The sequence below is a fragment of the Eulemur rufifrons genome, chromosome 6 (assembly GCF_041146395.1).
Source record: "Eulemur rufifrons isolate Redbay chromosome 6, OSU_ERuf_1, whole genome shotgun sequence".
NCBI classification, from domain to species: Eukaryota; Metazoa; Chordata; class Mammalia; order Primates; family Lemuridae; genus Eulemur; species Eulemur rufifrons.
In genome coordinates this window covers 101847137-101870086 of record NC_090988.1, presented here as the reverse complement: position 1 = coordinate 101870086, position 22950 = coordinate 101847137, and the positions used below count along the sequence as shown (strand labels likewise).

Here is a 22950-nt window from a genome sequence, read left to right as displayed (position 1 = left end):
TCTGTCTCAAAAAAAAAAAAAAAAAAAAAAGAATTTTGGTACAACTGAGAAGGCCTCGTAGGTCAGAACTTGTCAACCCAAGACTACCTGGAGGATACAACATGAATGCATTAAAAATCACAGCTAATTGTCGTTTAAATGATTTAATGTAAAGTCAGATAATTTCAAAAGCAAAACTATAAAATAATTACAAAAAATATTACAGGAACATAGTACTTAATGTGAGGCACAGGTGCATTTGATCAGATGTGATTAGATTGGGACCCCCCACAAAAGCTTGAGGGACTTTGGCCGACAAGGGTCAAAAAATGGCCTTGCCTGCTCCTTAGTTGGCTTTCCTTAGTATGTATTGAATGAACGGATGGATGGATAAATGGATGCCCAGACAGATGGATGGGCGGGTGGGCAGATGGGTGTGTGGAAGGATGGAGATGCTGGACCCCAGGTCTTGAGTCCACACTTTTTTCCTGGGGTGAATTTATCTCAGGGGCCATTCCCTCAGATTTGGATGGGCAGCTCTGGTCCACCTCCAGGTCTTCCTGCTGAATCATTAGGTCCAGGGTTAGGCTACTGACCTTCCCCACCCCAACCCCCAAAGGCCCCAGGGCCTCACACATAAATCGATCCACATCCTCATAGCTTTGTGTGCCAAGATCTCAGACTATAGCAGTTGAGGGAGTTCCAAAAGGTTCTTGTTACACCCTAGTCCCAGAATGACCTTGGGCTCACCTCCCTTTGCATAACTCAGAGGAGTCTTTCAACAACGCAAACAGCAAGGCACAGCCAGCACTTACTTCCTGCCGGTGCTAAACACTTCACAGGAATTATCTTTCGATTTACAAAGGTCATCTCAGATGGTCTCTTAGGCCTTCAGATCTGAAAGTAGAGAGGCTCAGGTCTTCACGACTCCACCAAGGGAACCCGTTTAAATCTCTGCCTTCGCCAGCTGACAAGTTGTTATTTGTAGGTTTGGTTGGATGAAGTGTTGTGATTTAAAACCTGCTAGGGGTGAGAGGCCTGGGCGACAAGGTGAGAACTCTTCTCTAAAAGGAAAAAAAGAAACAATATAGTGGTTAAGAGGATAGACCTGGAGCTGGACCACTTGGATCTGAATCTAGATTGCCACTTTCCTACCTGAGTGACCTTGGGCAAGTTACATAACCAGTTTCTTCATCTGGACCTTGAAACAATAATAGTACGGACCTCACTGTATTGCCATAAGGATGAGATGAATTACATCATGTAAAGTGTTTAGAACAGGGCCTGACATTTAATAATCACTATATAGATATTATCTAATATGATTAAATTTGCCTTTCAAAATAAGTTTAAATGATCAATTTAAGGAAAATGATAGTACAAGGTAAAGGTGGCCCAGACATAGATATTCCTGAGGCCAAGAGGGGTGGGGCTTGTCTGCTTAGCGGCTTGGTGGAGTCAGAAACTCCTGGGCTCCAGTGTGCTCCACCCACTCCCAAACCCCTCCCACCCACTGCCAGCAGCGTGTGCCCTTTGGCACTTGGCTTCGGCTCTGCATGCCCCAGCTTCCCAGAGCAGCCAGATCACCAAAAACCAATCTGCTCATCTAGTAGCTATTAATAGATGACCAATTTGCAGAATTATCTGGTTTTTTTTTTTTTTTGAGACAGAGTCTCGCTCTTTTGCCCTGGCTAGAGTGTCGTGGCGTCAGCCTAGCTCACAGCAACCTCAAACTCCTGGGCTTAAGCGATCCTTCTGCCTCAGCCTCCCAAGTAGCTGGGACTACAGGCATGTGCCACCATGCCCAGCTAATTTTTTTCTGTATATATTTTTAGCTGTCTAGATCATTTCTTTCTATTTTTTAGTAGAGACGGGGGGGGGGGGGGTCTCATTCTTGCTCAGGCTGGTCTCGAACTCTTGACCTCGAGCGATCCGCCCACCTCAGCCTCCCAGACTGCTAGGATTACAGGCGTAAGCCACCACACCCGGCCTATCTGTTATTTTTTAAATTGTAGTTTTACCTCTGGCCTTGCCCTTGACATTTTACAAGTGAACAAGCACTTCTAGTCAACCCATCTTCTACTGCCCCTGCCCCAACAACTGCCAGCCTCTGACCCAGCGTGTCCCACTGCCCCCCCACCGCCCTCACTTCTGCCTTTGCTCCCATCTCTGCCCCTTCCTCTTCTTAAAAAAAAAAAAGGCAAATAGGGCCGGGTGCGGTGGCTCACACCTGTAATCCTAGCACTCTGGGAGGCCGAGGTGGGTGGATCATTTGAGCTCAGGAGTTCGATACCAGCCTGAGCAAGAGCGAGACCCTGCCTCTACTAAAAAATAGAAAGAAATTAGCTGGACAACTAAAAATATATGGAAAAAATTAGCCAGGCATGGTGGCACATGTCTGTAGTCCCAGCTACTCAGGAGGCTGAGGCAGGAGGATTGCTTGAGCCCAGGAGTTTGAGGTTGCTTTGAGCTAGGCTGACGCCATGGCACTCTAACCCAGGCAACAGAGCCAGACTCTGTCTCAAAAAAAAAAAAAAAAAAAATTGCAGATAGGGTCCCCCAGACCCTTTCTGGGGTTTCATGGGGTGAAAACTATTTTCATAATACCACCAAGACATCTTTTGCCTTCTTACCCGCCCTCTCTCCTGAGTGTAGAGTGTTATCCAGAGGTTACGTGACGGTGATGTTGCAATGGATTGCATACAGAAGCAGAAATGATCTTAAAGAGATTTGCAAAAGAGTAAAACGACCACTCTTCTCCGTATGCTTTTTTGTTTTGTTTTAGAAGTTATTTTTCATAAAAATATACTATTTCTGTTAACATAATGGGATTTGTGTTAATTTAAGTGAATAAATAAATATATTTTTAAATATGCAAAGAAATGAGTTGTCCCTTTAATGCAGTAGCAGCAAATAGAGAAGATATTCGGTTTTTATGGGCCTGGGCAGCAGAATGGTTGTTGCAAATCATCCTGGCCCAGATCTGAAGTATTTGTCTGATGGCCTCTGGATCTAGGGTAGGAACAAACCTGAAACTTCCAGAAAAATCCTCAGTACTTTAGAGAACTGAAACACAGCCCTGCCTGTTTGCTTCTGTGTTGTCTATAATTGCTTTCACATAATGAAAGCAAAGTTGAGTCTTGCTAGAGGTTCCATATCGCCCACAAAGCCTAAAATATTTACCTCCTGGTCCTTTACAGAAAACTTTGCCAACCCCTGCTGTAGCGCTTCTCACCTGGGTTTTGTGTAACTGCCGCAGAACGCAGCAGTGTGAGCAGTACACCAGGAGAGAGGAGGAGCCACAAGACAGATGCCGAACATGGCAACCTGCCTGCAGGGCCAGTTAACTCAAAGGTAAGTAATCTCAAGCATCGTTTTTATATTAAAACAAACGTGGACATGTCACTGAGTAGAATTCAAATTTTGCATAAATTTTAAAAATTAAAAGACTTTAGTCCAGGCATGGTGGCTCATGCCTGTAATCCAAAGACTCTGAGAGGCCAAGGTAGAAGGATTCCTTGAGGCCAGCAGGTCGAGACCAGCCTGGTCAATATAAAGAGACCCTGTCTCAACCAAAAAAATTTAAATATTAGCCAGGTGCAGTGGCACGCATCTGTAGTCCCAGCTACCCGGGAGGCTGAGGCAGGAGGGTCACTGGAGCCCAGGAGTTTGAGGCTGCAGCGAGCCATGACTGCACCACTGCACTCCAGCCTGGGCAACAGAGTACCCTTGCTGTCCCCCTCCCAATTCCTCATCGCGGACCAAGATGCTGGTTATGTTCCTACATTCTAAAGAGTACTGTGTGGGAGTTTGAGAAGTACAGTAAGCTTGTGTATCAGTAAATGGTGAGCGGAGATTCTTTGGGCCAGGCGTCTTCTCCTGAAGCTCTCGTGTTACCTATGTAGGCAGGTAAGGCAGAGTGTGTCTAAGAGTTCACTTACGATATCTCACAGAATTAGTACACCAAGAAGACACATGTAGGCTTCAGGGTCAGAAAGACCTGGCTTGGGTCCTGGCTCTCCCATTTACTGTCTTTATGACCCTGGGTAAGTTATTTTCATTAATACCTTTTTGAGCCTTCATGTGTTCACCTGTAAAATGGAGATCCTTCACAAGGTGGCTGTGAGGAGCCTAAGAAATCATGAAGGGAAAATGTTCTGCACAAGGTGAGTACTTAGTAAGTGTTAACTACTAATGTGTTAACTAAGTTTCCTGAATATATAAAGAGCTCTGACAAATCAAAATATTTAATAAAACAGTCAAAACCAATTAAAAAGTGGACAAGGGGTGTGGATATTTTACAGCAAAGGAAACACAAATAATTTTTAAATATATGAAAGATGCAGCTTCATGCATAAGAGAAATGAGGCTGGGCGCGGTGGCTCACGCCTGTAATCCTAGCACTCTGGGAGGCCGAGGCGAGAGGATCGATCGAGGTCAGGAGTTTGAGACCAGCCTGAGCAAGAGCGAGACCCCGTCTCTACTAAAAATAGAAAGAAATTATACGGACAGCTAAAACTGTATATAGAAAAAATTAGCTGGGCATGGTGGCACATGCCTGTAGTCCCAGCTACTCGGGAGGCTGAGGCAGGATTGCTTAAGCCCAGGAGTTTGAGGTTGCTATGAGCTAGGCTGACGCCACAACACTCTAGCCAGGGCAAAAGAGTGGGACTCTGTCTCAAAAAAAAAAAAAAAAAAAAAGAGAAATGAGAACACAACTCAAATGAGATACCATTTTTCACCTACTAGATAGACAAAAATTTTAAAATTTATAACATACCATATAGGTGGGAGTGGTGGAAGAGGTACACTCATACAGTGTTGTTTTTTTTTTTTAATTGGGTCTTCCAGTGAGGACCAGAAAACCTGCTAGACAAATTCTAAAAGAGCTGTACCACCCATGCAATGTTGATGAGAATGCAACGTTTGTGGAGGGCAATGGGAATATCTATCAAAATTACAAACCCTTATACTCAGATGTACTTCTATCTCAAGGAACTTAAACCATAGATATAGTTGCACATGCTAAATAGATGAAAAAGATGATTTTTAGAGTGTTGTTTTTGTTTGTAAATGTCCAATAACAAAGAACTAGTTAAATAAAATATAAATACACAAAGTGGGATACGATAGAGCTGTCAAAAACTATAAGGCAACTATATGTGTACTGATATGGAATGAGCCCTAAGCATGTTAGGTGAAGAGGGCAAAATAGGGGTAGAGTGTGCTACCATTGGTGTAGTTATAAATATATGAATAGATAATATATACTAGTATGCTCATATATGCATAAACTATCTCTGAAATAGTTCCCACAACAGCCTATGAGGCCTTACATCATCTAACTTGCTCCTTGGCACCTTGTCATGACCCCTCTTACTCATCTTTCCCCCTCCCTTCACTCTACCCACACTGGCCACCTTGCTGCTCCCGGAATACCGGCACCTGCCTGCCTTTGGGCTTTACAATGGCTGTCAGGAAAGTTCTCCACGTGTCCACAGGGCTCACTTTTTCATCTCCTTAAAGCCTTTCCTCACATCTTTACCTTCTCAAAGAGGCCTACACTGACCACTCTAATTAAAATTACATTCTTTACCCTCTCTTTTTTTTTTTTTTTTTTTTGTTTTTTTTTTTTTGAGACCGAGTCTCACTCTGTTGCCCGGGCTAGAGTGAGTGCCGTGGCGTCAGTCTAGCTCACAGCAACCTCAAACTCCTGGGCTTAAGCGATCCTACTGCCTCAGCCTCCCCAGTAGCTGGGACTACAGACATGCGCCACCATGCCCGGCTAATTTTTTGTATATATATATTTTAGTTGTCCATATAATTTCTTTCTATTTTTAGTAGAGACGGGGTCTCACTCTTGCTCAGGCTGGTCTCGAACTCCTGACCTCGAGCGATCCACCCGCCTCGGCCTCCCAGAGTGCTAGGATTACAGGCGTGAGCCACCGCGCCCGGCCTCTTTACCCTCTCTTTTCCCTTACCTGATATTACTTTTTCTTTTTCCCCCAGTACTCGTCACCTTCTAACATTCTGTTATTCACTGTGCTTAGGTACTGTGTTTATGGTTATTGCCTGTTTCCCCACAGTAGAATGCAAACTCTACAAAGGGTAGGGATCTTTGTTTTGATCATTGATATAAACACCTAATGTCTAGTAGGTGCTCAATAAATGTTTGCTAAATAGAAAGATATACAAGAAGCTGGTAACAGTTATTAACCCCAGGGAGGGGAACTGAGATATTGGAGATAGGTATGGGCAGGAGACTTACTTTTCGGTACATATCTTGTTAACTGGTAAAATTTTAATTAATTTTAGCCATACCAACAGTGTGCTAGCACTGGAAGAAGTAAAAACCTGGACCAAACCCCTTCATCTGACATATGATGATACAGGTGCAGAGAAGTTAGGTAACTGGCCCAAGGTTACACGGCCGGGATTTGAACCCACACCTGCTAACTCTGGAGCCCTAGCTCTTTAGCATGATGCCATAGAGCCTCTTGATCTAGGGCTCTCGTCAGCCAATTTAGTGTAATGTGACAGAAATGCTAAACTGAGTTGTTCCAAAGACCATGGTTTGCCTCTGTCTGACCTTTCCCATTACAATGAACTCCAAGATCACAGTTCTTTTGATATGTGAGATTTTGCTTGTATTATGCAAGTCTTGACCTAAATGGGAATACTGGGCTTGGGGATTCTTTTATGAGAACTTTCACTGTTAAAACAAAGTTTTAATCTTAGTCCCTTCATAGTTCAGAGGACAATGTTCCCGAACCCTGTACTTCCAGATATAGACACCATATTTCTTCTTCCGAAGTAGTCAAGAGGTCTGGGTGGGCTCTGAGGGGTTTGGGAGTGAGGGAGGAATCTGAAGGCACTTGGGCTGGTCAAAGCGTAATGGGAGTATTCCCAGGAGCTACTAAAGACTGGCTGCTGAGCCTCCGGAGCAGGGTTGAATGGTGGGAAGCCTTCTGGGCCCGGAGCAGGTGGTGAACTCGCCGCTGTTGTTGCAGCCAGTAGAGCATCTCCACTTTGTCGTGCTTCATTTTATCCAGGTAGCGCCGCCCTTTGAAGATCACTGGCTCACCAAAAATTAACTCAATCTCTTCCAGGAGGGAAGCCAAGGAAGATTCTACTAGATTGAGCTTCCTGTGGAGGTGGCTTCGGACGTGATTCTCCTCCAGGGGCTGACTCAGGCCCCAGTAAGTCTTTTGGAAGAAACGATTGGGGTTGGAGGCTTGTCGCTCAAACCACTCCAGCCTCCCCAGCAATGTCTCCCGCAGCTGAATGGGCTTCAGGGCCCGCTCCCAGGCACTCACCAACGAGGGCAGTTGCCTCAGACGGGCATTGGAGCTATACTTGATGGCCATGTCCACCCGGTCCTTCTCAGGGACCTCAAGCATAGACCACAGTCGTTCCAAACGCTTCTGTAAGCTCAGGATTTTGTGGGGTTCTCCCAGGAGATTGGTCTTCCCAGCTCCTAGCCTGTGCTCCAGCACCGTGTTCCAGTCCCACTCTCCTGGCACAAAGTCTGGCTCTTCATATTCTAGCAAGGGGGGAGGGTGCTGAATCTCTAGGGACTCTTTGACAGGGGCCACTATCTCCACAGGAACTTCTTCTTCATACATTTGGAAGATGACATGGAGGAAATCTGTCTCATGGTTGGCAAGGTACTTGAAGTAGTCATCCACAGATAAGGCAGTTTTCCACCAGCTCATCCATGGGGTCTTGTTTGACCGCTTCTCCCAGCTTTTGCCAGCTTGGGGTAATGTGAGGGAGGGCACCCTCTCAGGGTTGGACTGTAAAGCATCTGCTCTCTGGGAGTAAAGACCAGCCAGCTCAGGGTTGATGATTCGAGACTGTTTTTCTTGATGTAGAAAGGCTGAGGACAGGAAGGCCGACCAGTCTTTATTTGCTGCATTCTCAACCAGGGGCCCCTGGTCAAAATGGAGGTGGTTAGTAGAGACACGGCTCATCAACTCCTTGTAGACCTCCCTGATATTACTGCCAATAAACAGATCAATATCCATTTCTTCGATGACTTTGGGGTCCAGTTCATCAGCCAGGTGGTTGTACAGGACTCCGGCCTCCTCAACATGGAAAGAATCCAGTAAGTTTCTATCGGAGACCCGTACAGCAGCTGCCTGGACCACAACTTCATTTCTTAGCTTTAAAGTAATGGTCAATGGCTGTGGTTGAAGTGGAGGGGATTTGGGGGGTTGGAGGTCCCACTTTCCAGAGGCTTCTTCCTCCTGGAGGTTCTTCAGCATCCTCTGCAGCTCCTCCATGCGATGCCCTGCAGCTGGGCGGTGGGTCACAACCCCCAGGAGAGGGGGCAGACCTGAGTCCAGTGGTGGGCATTGCATCAACTCCAATTTCATGATCTTCATCAACTGCTTCAGATCCTCAGCCACAGTGTCCCCAGCCAGCTCTGGTTTGCTCTCTGCAGCCAAGACCAGAGGGGTTAAGGGACGAGGTGGGAGTGGAGGAAGGCCCAACTCATCTGCCAGCTTCCAGCCCTCACGCAGAGAGGGCATGGACTGGCCTCTCCGGAGCTGGGAGTTGAGAGGTGAAGTGGGGAAAAGGGAAGCCCCACTGGTAGGAGTCAGAGAGAAGCTGGGCGGTGACACAATCTGTGGTGCACTAATGTCGATTTCTCTCTTCTTTCCTATGGAGGGCAGCCAGCGGAGAGGCTTTCTCCTCCTCAACTGAGGGATGGACTTCAATTCCTTCACTGGATCCAGTCTGGGCTCGCTGAGAAACTCCGGCGGGCGGCTGAGTTGAATGAGGTAGTTCAGGTTGAGGCTAGAGCATGGCACTTTGGCGAAGCCAGTGCTGTGAGGCCAGGGGATTGGGCACAGCTTGAAAACCCCAGTGGGGCAGACGGGACGCAGCTTATCCACGCCAGCGTGGGCCTGCTCTACCTTCAGCAAGGCCAGGAAGTCGGCGAGGAGGCAACGGTAGACGTCGGGACTGGTGAGGAAAACTGTGCAGTCCCTGGCGAGGCTGGCGGTCAACCGGGTGAGGGTGGCTGACTCAGTGAAGACCCGTGAGGGGGTCGACATGGTCACCAGCAGGTGCAGGTAGCGCAAGAAGAGCTGCTCACTGCTGAGCAGCACGTAGGACTCCAGCCTCTTCCGCAGCCTCACGTTGTTCCTGTAGCTGAGACTAAGTTCGGCGGGAGGCTCCCGCCAGCTGCACTTTAGCTCGTCCAGGATGACCTGGATGAGACGGCGTCGGGCCTCGGTAGTCACCCGCGCCGCCAGCCCGCTGCCGGCCAGCAGCTTGGACACCTGGTGGCACAGCGGCGCCACCTTCAGCTTCGCGAGAGGGAAGGTCTGCAGAATCCGGCCCTCCTGCGGGCGGCGCTTCTGAGGCGCTGGGGGCGTCGCCCTGGGGGGAAAGAGCGACAGCGGACGCAGCAACCGCTGGTAAAACCGCTGGAGTTCAGACTCGGGCTTCTCCCGCTCCATGTTAGAGCAGGCGGCGGCCGCTGCGGTCGCCGCCGAGGACGCCAAACGGTTACTAAGGCAACCAGGGTCCGGGCGGCCCGAGTGCGCCTGCGCAGCCCCCTCTCGTCGGGAGCAGGGCCTTGCGTGCGCACGCACTGGGAGGCGGGGCAAAGGTCGCCCCCCGCCCCCTCTCGCGACGGAGCTGTAGGTGGGAGCTTCTGGACCGGAGGAGGTGGCCACCTCCGGCCGGTGACTGGGTCGGGCCATGGCTTCAGGCTCAGGGGCCCGTGGGACCCTATGCACGGTGAGGGCCGAGGCCAGGCAGAGAGCTTCGGCCCCTGGGGTGATTGTTATCTCGGGGAGAGGAGAGGAGCGGGCACCTGGAGCGGGGCCTGGGCCACGGGGTGAAACTGGGATGTGAGGGTAGCCGGGCCCCCGGTCTGAGTGTTGCGGGGTGATCCCGGAATGATCATGAGTGATAATGAAGAAGGCGATTGTAGAGGGGTCACATGGGGCGTGTCCCCAGGCCTTTCGGGTGTTCATAGGGAAGGTGGTGAAACAGAGTCACGCCAGACTCGTCCCCAGCTCTCATCGGCTGGTCCCTGCCGCCCTTGCAGCTGGAGTTCGCCGTGCAGATGACCTGTCAGAGCTGCGTGGACGCGGTGCGCAAATCCCTGCAAGGAGTGGCAGGTAAGAGCCGTATAAACTTTTCTACACAGTCCAGAGGCCTCTGGGAGGGACCAGGCAAATCTCTTAAGCCCACCCGACTCCCATTTTACAGATGCTGAAACCCAGAGGGTGGAAGGAATGGTCTGAGTCACACACAGACCCAGAGGCGGAGCTAGAGCTCTCAAGTATGCCCTGTCAGAGCCTTTTACTGGCTCTAACTACCTGTCCTGCTGTCCTGAACCTCTGGTGCCCTGGGGAGTGAAGAGCTAGGCTGAGTGTAGCCCCTCCTACAGGGCGAGTGCCCTGGAAAACAGACAGTTCTTGCTTGGGAAACAGCGTGATCTTGACAAAGCAAACAGCAAGCCGGTACCGTCCTAGATAGCTTCTGGTTCTTAAAAGGCCAGCTGGTCTGGAGATGACCAGGCATAATCAGAAAGGTCTGAGAGAGTGAGCCACCGGCATGGTGCTGGAAACTGGCTTCCTTTGGTTCTGTTAAGTGTTCATCCAGTCATTTGGCAGGCTTTGTAGGGAGAAGGTTCACAGGGGTATCAGGCGCAGCCCCTGCCCTCAGGTAAAAATGAGCATGCAAGCACTGCCTGGGTGGCATTCAGAATACGTCGTGGAAGAGCAGTCCAGAGAGGGAGTGAGACGAGATGGGTTCTGAAACTGGGACAGTGGTAGCACTGGACTCTGTGTAGGGTGGCCATACGCATAGTGGCTAGGGGTATGAGCTCTAGGGTCAGACTTGTTTGGGTCCAAATCCTCTCTATGCCACTTAATGGCACTGACTTAATGCATGTTACTTTTTGTGCCTTTGTTTTCTTCAGTGTTTAAATGGGGATGATAGTAGAAGCTATCCTGGAGGATTGTCATGAAGAGTAAATTAGTTAATACAGGTAGAGCACCTTCGAAAAGTCTTTGGCATGTAACAAGAGCCCAGTAAATCTTGGGGGATTATGAGAGGAAGGGCTTACAGGTGGTGATCTGGGTGGAGGGAGGCTTGAGGGGACAGAGCTCAAAGTTGGGCTTGCTTAGACCATGTGTTTTGGGGTGGGGGTAAGGGTCTCGTGGAGACTGAGCCATTCCACTGAGAGTATTCTGACCAAAGCTTTCCCAGGATATAGGGCCCTCCACTTCCTGTAAAACATTCTTGCTGGGAGAGCAGATGGCTGGACTTTCTGTTGGACCCAGGGACATTTACAGCCCTCAGCAGGTCTCTTGGGCACCAGCTAAAGACTTCTGGTGACTCAGTGTTTTCTGGTCTGGGTTGCTGGAATGAGCTTGACTTGGGCTGGGCAGGGAAGTTTTAGTTTCCCAGAACGTGTAGAGTGTTATGGACTGACACACGAGAAATGACCACCTAAAGACTGAACTGAGCCAAATCAGGAGTCTTTATTAGCTGGGCAGCGACTACTGTCTGCACCGCCAAAGGCGGCACAGAGAGCAGCAGTGAGCCTTTGAAACGGAAAGTTTTTATATTGTGAATTTGTGGGTGGAAAATTATTAAGATTGAGTAAGCATGTGTACAAAAAGCCTTGAGTGAGCCTTATATCATTTTCTTATCTTTGGTGTAACAGGATCTGGGCAGTTTGGGCTCCAGGCCATATCTTGTTCACTCAAAACATGAGTGTTATAATAGCTTCACGCAAAACGTGGGGGCTGTAATCATTTTACGCAGAACATGGGTGTTGTAGTCACTTAGGAATTTCTGTGTTGGGGGTAGCAAGCAGGAGCAAGCAGGTTTTACAGAAGCAGAATTGCAGATTAATGATTTTTAGGCACGAAACTCACACTTTAACATAGAGACAGTTGCCCTCTCTGGGAGGCTTGGGGCCTTGGGAAAGAGGACTTTGCTCTCCTCCAAGGGGGAAGTGGGAGAATCTTCCAGCGTGGGGCTCACCCCCTTGAATCCTTATCACTCACTGTGGAGTTCCCCTTGGCCTTCTCTTTTCTCCCTCGCTGGGCTCTGAGCTAACCAAGGGCTGGCCTGGCGCTCGCTGAGGTTCACCAGCTGAACTGAATTGCTGCTTAGCTGGTGAAGCAGCCTTCTTCTTGGTTCAGACTCAGGTCAAGAATGCAGGAGGTGCATAGTTACAAGGAGTTTCCCACTTGGGGCCCTCCCACTTCAGGAGAAGAGAATCAGCTCTTCTTAGGAGACCCCAGGGTCTGGGAACCCCCCTATGCTAAGGCCAGTCCGTCAGGAAGTCTCATCTACTGTGTGTCCACAACATACTCAGGCCTCCACACTAATCCAAGCAACCTCTCCCTGGCCCCATATAAGAACCTTGTCTGTGGGTTCTCTGTTGCCTCTGTTGCACCCTCCAATAGCTCTTCCATGTAGAAGCCAGGGTGGTTTTTAAAAATCATACCTCAGATAGTGTGGTGTGGAAGTTACATGAGACCATCCATGAGCATGTGTGAGAATCACCCTGCAGGCTTGTGTCTACAGGGCTGACTTCAGGGCTTTCAAGGGCAATGGGGACTCCAAAGGCTCTTTTTTGACACACTGACTGTTGAACTTGACCCTTGTGGACTACAGAGCTCCTGCCCTCACAGAGCTGGCAGCCTAGTGGGTGTAACAGAGGATTATAATGAGTGCAGTGTGAGTTACTCATGGGAAGTGGGAGCTACTACAGGAAAACAAGGGCTGTGGCCCTTACCCAGCCTGGGGGCTATGGCCATTGTCCTAGGGTGAGCAGAATGTCTGGGTTAAGTGCTTGGGCTCTGAAGCTAGGCTGCCTGGAATGAATTCCGGTTCCACAACTTACTGCAACATGACTTTGAGCAAGTTCCTTAATCTCTCTGTTTTCTCATCTGTAAAATAGGGGTGATAGTCCCTAACTCACAGGGTTACCGTGAGTATCACATGAGTTAATACAGGTAAAACACGGAAAAGAGGGGCTGGCCCATGCTGTGTGCACAGTAGTAGCCCCCGCCCCTTTTTTAAAATGTGTGTAACAGCTTTATTGAGATATAATTCACATACCATAACATTCACCCGTTTAAAGTGTACAATTCAGTGGTTACATTCCATAACATTCACTCATTTAAAATATACAATTCAATTGTTTTTAGTATATTCACAGAGTTATGCAACTGTCTCTCCACTATCAATTTTACATTTTTATCACTTCATAAAGAAATTCTGTATCCATTAGCTTTCACCCTCCTATTTCTTTACCTCTACTCCCTAATCTATTTTCTGTCTCTATGGATTTACCTATTCAGGACATTTCATATAAACAGTATTGTATAATGTATGTTGTCTTTTGTGACTGGCTTTCACATAGAATGACATTTCAAGGTCCAAGGTCCACATTGCAGCGTGTGTCAGTGCTACATTACTTTTCATTGCTGAGTAGTATTCCATTGTATGGATGCCACATTTTATTCATCCATTGATCAGTTCTTGGGCATTTAGGATGTTTTCACCTTTTGCCTATCGTGAATAATGCTCCTATTTTTTTCCCGTATTTTGTATAGATGGGAGTCTCACTGTGTTGCCCAGGCTAGTCTCGAACTCCTGGCCTCAAGCGATCCTCCTACCTCAGCCTCCCAAAGTGTTGGGATTACAGGCATGAGCCACCGTGCCTGGCCTGGATAGCCCACTTTTATAAAAACATTTTTCAAAGAATTATCTATGTTTCAAAAGTTATAAACTGTGCCTGGCATGTAGCAAGGACTCACAAAAGTCCTGGGGGCATGGTGGTGTTATCCTCACTTGATATGTAAAGAAACAGACGTGGAGAGCTTAAGAGGCTTTCTCAAGGTCACGCAGCTAGAAGGCAGCTTCCGTGCCCGCCTCCAGCCACGGGAAAATCGGTGGAAATGGAGATGGGATATCACCATGTGCTTCTTTCTTCCCTGCTGCCAGCACAAGATGACAGCCCTCTGCTGCCCTCTGCCCTCTCTCCTCCCAGGTGTCCAGGGTGTGGAGGTGCACTTGGAGAACCAGATGGTCCTGGTGCAGACCACTCTGCCCAGCCAGGAGGTGCAGGCCCTCCTGGAAGGCACGGGGCGCCAGGCAGTACTCAAGGGCATGGGCAGTGACCAATCGCGTAAGTGACCACTATGGCCTTGGCTTCTACCTCTCTGGGAGGGAGGTGGCCCAGAACTGGTACAAATATAACCATAGGATTCTTGGGCCCTGGGTTGGAGTGGCTTTGAGGAAGACATAAAATTTCTGTGAGACTCTTTCTGTGCCCTTTCTGAGCTGATGAAGGGGTGGGGCTGGGGGAGGTGGCAAGCCAGCCCGAGAGTATCTAATACCTTGCAGATAATCTGGGGGCAGCAGTGGCCATTCTAGGGGGGCCTGGCACCGTGCAGGGGGTAGTGCGTTTCCTACAGCTGACCCCTGAGTGCTGTCTCATCGAGGGGACCATTGATGGCCTGGAGCCTGGGCTGCACGGGCTGCACGTCCATCAGTACGGGGACCTCACACAGAACTGCAACAGGTACGTTGTCTGAAATCTCCCTGGTAGCATGCTCAGCCTCACGTTTTCACACTTGGTCCTCACAAGCACTCTGTGAGACACACACAGGCCCAATCTGCAGATGGGGAAACAGGCTCAGAGAGGTAAAATGACTTGCCAAAGGCCCCAGGGCACGTAAAAGGTAGAGTTGGGATCTGAACCAAGATCTGACCTTGAAGCTCCTGCCCGTAACACCTCAGTGCCTCTGAGACAGAAGGGGACTCCTGGGCACAGGAGGAGAAGAGTCCCCATGTCATGATGTTTTTCGTGGTATAACTAGCTGTTTACTCATCTGCGTTTCCGCTGGACTAGAAGCTCACGGAGGAAAGGCCCTGTGTCCAGTTCTTTCCAGTGCTCTCAACCCAAAGCCCAGCACAGAGTAGGCTGTTTGTTGAATGAATGAATGAAACAAATGTAGGTAAGAGGGTAGACAGCCTGGCCTGTAAGCTACTTTGCTGCCCACCTACTACCTTTCCTTCTTAGCTGTGGGGACCATTTTAACCCTGATGGAGCATCTCATGGGGGCCCCCAGGACTCCGACCGGGTAAGTGTTGGTCTGGGCTTGCGAGTGGGCTGAGAGAGAACCCAGGGTCTCAGAGGCAGTGCCAGCAGCTCTTGGGGCCTTACAGTGTGATTCCTTTTTGGTGGGGTCTTGTCCTCTCCCTTTATTTTGTTTAGTTTGGAAACATTTATTGACATTTTCTATGGTCAAGGGCCAGGGGATCCAATACAACACAGCACAGCGTAGTGGGGGAGATCACTGAATTCTGTGGTGTGGGGAGGACCCGGGAGCCCGGAATGAGCACCTGCTCCAGCCTGGGGGCAGTGAGAGAAAGCTTCCTGGAGAAGGCAAAGGTGTGGAAGTTGAAGGTTTTACCCGAACTGAAAAGGCTGTCCCTGGCACTACCTCTCACCCCTGGTCCTGGAGTTTCATTTTTCACCAGAGATTGTTTTCCCATCTTCAGGGAATCACATGCTGCCTTAATGTTTTTTTTTGCCTCATCTCAGTACTGTTAATACTTGTACTGTTAGTTACTCAATCATTTGACTTAATGGACGCATTTTTTTCCCTTAGGTAAATTTAGTTTTGTTTTTTTAAGTTTTTACATCTATCATGGAAGTTTTCCAATATATTGCAAAATAGAGGAACTAGTGTCATGAACTCCCATGTTCCTATCCCCCAACTTTAAATCATGGCCAATCATGTTTCATCTATACCCCTGGCCCTTCTCCACCATTATTTTGAAGCAAATGAAGACATTATTTCATGCAATTAAGATAAATTTATTTTTAAAAAGAAACTTGATAGTAGCCAAGTGAATGAAAAGCCAGTACTTCTAGCCATAAGAGGAAGATCATTATAAAAATAAATAATGAAAGCCTAAAAATGTTATTAAAGTCCTGCCAGAGACTGGCCTGCTGGGTTTCGGGATTGAGCCTGCTTCATCAGACCAGATGGGGTGGGTGCAGGGTGGCGAGGCCTAGGCTGCGCCGGCTTTTTCTTTGTCAGAGTGGAGATTGGCAAATGTTGGAGAGGTGTTCTAGGCCTGTTCACACTAAGCTGAGGCTTTCTCCTTGCTGTCTTCTAAGCGGCTGGGAGGGGAACAGAGGGCGCCTTTCCTCTCTGTGATGTGATGTTTTTTAGTGCCCCGCCACACACCTGATGTCCCCTCCTCCATCGAGCCATGTGTGTTCCCTCTGCACCTGGAGATGCAGTCCCAGGGCAGGCTCTGGCTCCTGAGCCCGGGAAACTGCTGACTTCTCTTTAGGTCCTCCCAGAACTCAGGATTTTGTTCTTATTTTCTATCTCAAAAGTTTGCAACCTTCCACCACAAAACAAATGAAACCATGGTAGGTGTTTCTTAATCCATGTAACTGACTTTTTGGACCTTTGATAGCAGTCACGTTTCTAATGGTCAGAAGTTTTTATTGCTCACCCTGGGAAGTTGGGAAAGTGTTTCTATCTAGTCCATCGCATGGGGCCGTGCTTGTGTTCTGTATTAGTGATCTATTGCTGAGAACCAAATACGCCAAAGGTAGCAGTCTAAAACAGCAAACATGTAGTAGCTGTTTCTCTGGGGTAGGAACCTGGTTGCAGATTAGCTGGGTGCCTGTGGCTCAGAGTCTCTCGCAGGGCTGTAGTCATCTCAGGGCTGGACATGGGGAGGATCTGCTTCCAAGCTTGCTCATGCTGCTGTTGGCAGCCTCAGGTCCTCCCTGGCTGTTGGCCAGGGACATCAGTCCTTTTGCCACGTGGGCCTCCCCCTTGGGCAGCTCACTACACGCAGCTGGCTTCTCCCAGAGCAAGTGAGTGAGAGAGCAAGAGGGTGTCCAAGACTGAAGCCACATTCTTTTTGTAACCTAAACTTGGAAGTGACCCTGGGTCCAGCCCACACTCCAGGGGGGTGAGTCACGCAAGAATAAGAGAGGTGCATCACAGAGGCTGCTTGCCTCATTGAGCCTTGAAAGATGCTGGGCAGGAACTGGCTGGTGGAGAGGGCAAGAGTGGGAATGGTAGGCCCAGCTGAGGGACCTCCTAGGCAAAACCCTGGGGGCGTGAAACCACAAGGAGTGTTTCTGAAGGGCAAGAGACTGCCTGTGACCTGTGTCTTCACTCCATGCCCCACCTGGGGTAGGCACCTGTGTCACATCTGAGCCCTTGATACACATGAGGAGGAATTGAACAAGAGCTGAGCATCCAAGGCTCCATGACGACTGGCAAGTTCTTTTGGGTTTCAGCACCTGGATTTCTCAGATGGAAAATAATTTAATGTGGGAATTTATATCCAAGGCTGGTTGTCCCTTGCATATCTCCTAAGCTTCCTTCCCTTCTCTCTCCTCCCCCCTCCAATCCTTCCTCTTCATATGCTGTACTAAAGGGATTGCTCCGAAGGATGGGGTAACCAGGCCACGCCCAGCCTGAAGCCCTTCTTGGCACCCTAGCGTCTGAGAGTACAGGCTGGGCCCAGCTTCTTAGTGTGACATTCAAGGCCTCCCCTGGCCCAGTTGCACCTGCCTGTGTGCTGGGGGGAGGGACTAGAAAGGCTGCCTTTCCCTGACCCCATGCTGGGTCATGCCACACTGCCTAGGCTGCTCCCTTAGCTCAGCCCCTCAAGGCTGTTTCTACCATTAAAGTCCCCAAAATGGGGCGTAACAAAAAGTGCCAGGTGCAAGCAGCAGATGTCCCTCTGGAAAACAAGATAAAGCAGAACTGGTGCTGCCTGCTGCTTGTCAGCCCTGTTGCACAGTGAAATGCTTTGTTGTTCAGCAGCGAGGTCACAGGGACCAGTTCACCCTGGCATGGGCACTTGTCTCTGCCCAGAGTGTCAGGTTGGGGACAATTTTTTTTTTTTTGAGACAGAGTCTCACTCTGTTGCCCAGGCTAGAGTGAGTGCCGTGGCGTCAGCCTAGCTCACAGCAACCTCAAACTCCTGAGCTCAAGGGATCCTCCTGCCTCAGCCTCCCGAGTAGCTGGGACTACAGGCATGCACCACCATGCCCGGCTAATATTTTCTATATATATTTTTAGCTGTCCATATAATTTCTTCCTATTTTTAGTAGAGATGGGGTCTCGCTCTTGCTCAGGCTGGTCTCGAACTCCTGAGCTCAAACGATCTGCCCACCTCGGCCTCCCAGAGTGCTAGGATTACAGGCGTGAGCCACCACGCCCGGCCAGTTGGGGACAATTTAATTGCACAGATAATGGGTTTCTGTGGCTCACCAGTAAGGTCCTGTCACCCTCACATACACCAACTGTTGTACTCACCCTGTGTTTCGTCATCACTAGTCTGTTCCATATATGGCTCCCACCATGTCACATGTCCCTTGAGAGTGGTGACCATACATATTCCCCACCGTGCCTACAGAGTGTGTCTGACATTTGTTATTACCTTCAAGGGAGAAGGTGGGCAGAGCCAGCTTCTGAGGGCCAGGACAGGCCCTTTGCCCCCTTGTGTTTCTCTCTGTTCCTGGAGGCCGGGGTTCGGGAGCTGACGCTGGCTGACTGTGATGGGCGGGAAAGCCAGGTCTGGCCAACATAAGCCTATGGGAATTACAGACAGCCAAGGGCTCATAGAGGCAGCAGGAGGCTTGAGAACCGCGCTAACAGGAGGCTGGGAAGCGAGCGGGCAGCAGCCTCAGAGGAGAAGCAGTCTGCTCCAGTGGGGATGACTGCACAGGAAGGCGGGACTTCCGCTGGTTCTTTTCAGCACAGTGTCATTCGGCCCAGGATTTCAGTTTCAGGGAGGGAGTGTCCTGTTGCCTTCCTTGAGTCCTAGACTGTCCCTTGACCATACCAGACTGTACCCACAGCAAGAAATTGGTACTTTTGGGAAGTGGGAAGAGGCATCAGATACTGGAAAGTCAGAAGATTGCAGCTTTGCCCTGTGTGACCTTTCTCCCCCAACCCCCAACCCCGCACCTGGTCTCATTCCAGCACCGCGGAGACCTGGGCAATGTCCACGCTGATACTGGTGGCCGTGCTGTCTTTAGGATAGAAGATGAGCAGCTGAAGGTAAGGTGGAAAAGAAGGTGGGGACCCTTCCTAATGGGGTCCACTGTCTGAGGCTGTTGTCTCCCCTAAAAGGTGTGGGACGTGATTGGCCGCAGCCTGGTTATCGATGAGGGAGAAGATGACCTGGGCCGGGGCGGCCATCCCTTATCCAAGATCACGGGGAATTCTGGGGAGAGGTGAGTGGTGTAGCCCCTAGTAGGGCTGTGCTCTGCCAGTGGTGCACGCGGAACCCCAGAGGGGCCCAAACAGGACCTACTCTTGACCACACATTTTTCTGCAGGTTGGCCTGTGGCATCATTGCACGCTCTGCCGGCCTTTTCCAGAACCCCAAGCAGATCTGCACTTGTGACGGCCTCACCATCTGGGAGGAGCGAGGCCGGCCCATCGCAGGCGAGGGCCGAAAGCAGTCGGCCCAGCCCCCTGCCCACCTTTGAGCGTGGCCTCCCCTCTGTTATTGTCCTTCTGGCCAAATAGCTTCCACTTCCAGAGAGGGCAGTGGGGACCTTGCTTGCCTAGTCCTTGGAGAACTAGGTACAGGATATGTAAGGGTTGCTATGATGTTCCCTTACCAAATAAAAGTTTATTTTCATATGGAACTTTGTGTTTCGTGTGTATCTCGGTATCCCTCAATAGGCTTGGTGAACATAGTCTCTCTGCCTCTGCCCTCGACATCCAGGGCCACCCTTAGTTTGGAGCCAAACCTGTATTCAAATCCACACACACGGAGGGCCCCCTCTTCCTCCTTGGGGTCACAGTAAGGGCCACAGCAGTCAAGTTTCTGTTTGTGGCCTACTCCCCTCCTCTCACTACAGGTGATCGGAAGCAAACCGGAAACCTGACCCGTGCTGGGCCATGCTTTCCCTGAGAAGTCAGGGCAGACCCAGCATTAGTTTCTTCCCGTGGTTGGACTCATAACATGAGAATATGGGAACTTTAGGTGGCCCTCTTCTCCCTGCCTTGTTGACTGAGTATCAGGAAAAGCCAGTCTGCTAAGGAGGAGGAATGAGGCAGATGCATGGGAAGAGCCCATGAGTTGCTGGGGAATCCCAGCTGCTCTGAGTCCCCCTTTGGGCCTTTCCTGAGGCCAGCTGCCTCCTGTCCCGGGAATCAAGGGACACTCTTGCGTCTTTTCAGCGCATCCTCCCCTTTTTAAAAAATTAACTTGGCTTGAGTTGCTTTCTTTTACTCACATGTAAAAGACAATTAATTAACTTAATAAGTAAAGTGCTTAGCCCAGAGGCTGGCACACAGTAAGTTAAGGGAGCAGTGGCTGTGACTCTGAGGCCACATGGGGCCCTTGGCGGCAGCCCCGGTGAAGCTCCCCTCTCATACGGATGGGTGACTGCTAACCAAGAAATAGTTCGTAGGCCTCGGATTCAGGGCCTCTCTACTGCTCTCTTCTGTCCCCCTAGCCCCACCTCCACTGGACGGCTTGCCCAGCCTTAACAAAGCTGCTTTTATGACAGGGTGAGCTGTCAGACTATAAACTTTGCTCCTGTGTCCCCTGCTTGGAACCAGGAGGGTAGTTTTACAGTTAGTTGGCCTTGGCTTTGAGGCCCCTGGCTCTGCTCCATCCCCAGGCCCTGCCCCCGCCCCGCTGTGCTCCCCCCATCCCGCCCCAAGGCTGCTGGCTCCACCTGGCTCCACCTCTAAACCCAACTCTTGCAGCCTGCTCTTTCCCACCACACCTATGCTGGCTGTTTGCCAGCTCCCCTTGTTTCCCAGGAGCCAAATCTTTTTTTTTTTTATTGTTTTCATCATCATTATTATTTTTTCAGACAGTCTTGCTCTGTCACCAGGCTAGAGTGCAGTAACATCATCATATCTCACTGCAACCTCAAACTCCTGGGCTCAAGGGATCCTCCTGCTTCAACCTCCCAAGTAGCTGGGACTACAGGCGTGATGCCCGGCTAATTTTTCTATTTTTTTGTAGCGATGGGGGTCTCCTTCTTGCTCAGGCTGGTCTCAAACTCCTGGCCTCAAGCAATCCTCCCACCTTGGCCTGCCAAATTGCTGAAATTACAGGCGTGAGCCACTGCACTGGCCCCAAATCCTTTTAAGCCCGGGGACTTAAGCTGTCTTTCCCCACTTCAGGTCATTGCAGAAACTCCTCCTGGACCCTGCCCACGGCCAACCCTTGACATCTTCTCACCTCCATTCTGGAATTATAGCTGGGTTGAACTCCTAGCTGTGTGGTTTTTCAAACTTTATTTGTAAATGACAGAACATTATTCAAACATCTTATAGCCCCATCAGCAAAGCAGAAATGGAACTGCAGGCAAAGATGTTTAGCCATGTCCAAGGGCTTCCCCAAAGCCTTGGAGTTCCCAGGAGGATAGGAAGCACTCTGTCGCCCACTGCACTCCATTCCATCCCTCAAAAAAAAAAAAAAGTATTTTGAAAACAGCCTGGAATTTAATAGTACTATTCAGTAGGCATTATAGAGGTATTTGCTAATATGATTAAAATTTCCTTTTTAAATAAGTTTAAAAGTGAATCAATTAAAAAATATATTTGTTAAATTACTACACATGATTCGTAGACATGGCAAAAGTTGAGAGGTAGCACAAAAACGCCTGAATTTAGCAAAGATTTTCAGTTAATTAAAAAATTTTTTTTGTAGAGATAGGTTCTTGCTCTGTTGCCCAGCTGGTCTTGAAATCCTGGCCTCAAGCAATCCTCCCAACTCAGCCTCCCCAAACCCTGGGATTACAGGTGTGAGCTACTACACCCACCCTGAAACTATTTTAGATTAACACAAAATTGCAATATGGCCCGGCACGGTGACTCACACCTGTAATCCTAGCACTCTGGGAGGCCAAGGCGGGAGGATTGCTTGAACCCAGGAGTTTGAGGTTGCTGTGAGCTAGGCTGACGCCACAGCACTCTAGCCCGGGCAACAAAGTGAGACTCTGTCTCAAAAAAAAAAAAAAAAAAGGTTGCAACATGGATGAACCTTGGAAACATTATGTTAAGTGAAAGATGCCAGGCACAAGAAGCCACATATTGTATGATTCCATTTATATGAAATGTCTCGCATAGGAAAATCCATAGAAACAGAAAGATTAGTGATAACCAGGGGCTGGGGGAAGGAGGAATGGGGAGTTAATGTTAATGGATACAAGGTTTCTTTTGGGGGGTGATGAAAATGTTCTGGAATTAGCTGGGCACGGTGGTTCACACCTGTAATCCCACCGTTTTGGAAGGCCAAGGCAGGAGGATCGCTTGAGACCAGCCTGAGCAACATATCAAGACCCCTGTCTCTACAAAAAAATAATTAGCCAGGTATGGTGGGGCACGTCTGTAGTCCCAGCTACTAGGGACCCTGAGGCAGGAAGATAACTTGAGCCTAGAAGTTTAAGTGAGCTATGATGACTCCACAGCACTCTAACCCAGGAGACAGAGCAAGACCCTGTCTCAAAAAAAAATAATATATATATATCTATTTTAAAATTTTACATAGAAAAATAATAGTGGAGTTCACTGTACTCTTCACCCAGCTCCCTCTAAATCCAATTTATATAAACGTAGTGCAGTGATCAAAACCAGTAAATTAAGACTGAGATAATACTATAAACTGCAGACTTTATTCAAATTTCATCAGTTTTTCCACAAATAATCTTTTTCTTCTTTGGGATCCAATCCCAAATCAAACATTGCTTTTAGTTGTTGTGTCTCCCTAGTCTCCAGTCTGTGACAGTTCCTTCATCTTTCCTTATTTATTTATTTTTAAAATCCTCACTTGTTCTCTTGGCCACAATCTTAAACACATTCTAAGAACAAATCTTTTTCCAGCTCTGAAGAGTATCTGCCCCAAGGGAACATCTTTACATAATGGACGAACTCCTCATTAATGTTATCAAAGCTG

At 49.0% G+C, this 22950-nt stretch overlaps 2 protein-coding genes and 1 non-coding gene across 3 annotated transcripts; 1 reads left to right on the top strand and 2 right to left on the bottom strand.

Annotated features, from left to right (window-relative positions):
* Window positions 1-4817: 4817 nt before the first annotated feature.
* Window positions 4818-4879, bottom strand: LOC138385573 (U7 small nuclear RNA). Its single transcript, XR_011233796.1, has one exon. It is a non-coding gene; the product is annotated as a U7 small nuclear RNA (small nuclear RNA).
* Window positions 4880-6603: 1724 nt separating this feature from the next.
* CCDC87 (coiled-coil domain containing 87) lies at window positions 6604-9503 on the bottom strand. Its single transcript, XM_069470351.1, has one exon. It carries the CDS (start codon window positions 9447-9449, stop codon window positions 6864-6866), a length of 2586 nt encoding a protein of 861 aa, XP_069326452.1. The 5' UTR covers window positions 9450-9503; the 3' UTR covers window positions 6604-6863.
* A 77-nt stretch (window positions 9504-9580) lies between these two features.
* CCS (copper chaperone for superoxide dismutase) lies at window positions 9581-19676 on the top strand. The gene is made up of 8 exons (XM_069471790.1): window positions 9581-9732; window positions 10046-10118; window positions 14018-14155; window positions 14374-14551; window positions 15053-15113; window positions 19005-19082; window positions 19155-19258; window positions 19363-19676. The coding sequence occupies exons 1-8, from the start codon at window positions 9694-9696 to the stop codon at window positions 19514-19516; spliced, it is 825 nt and encodes a 274-aa protein (XP_069327891.1). The 5' UTR covers window positions 9581-9693; the 3' UTR covers window positions 19517-19676.
* Window positions 19677-22950: the final 3274 nt, after the last annotated feature.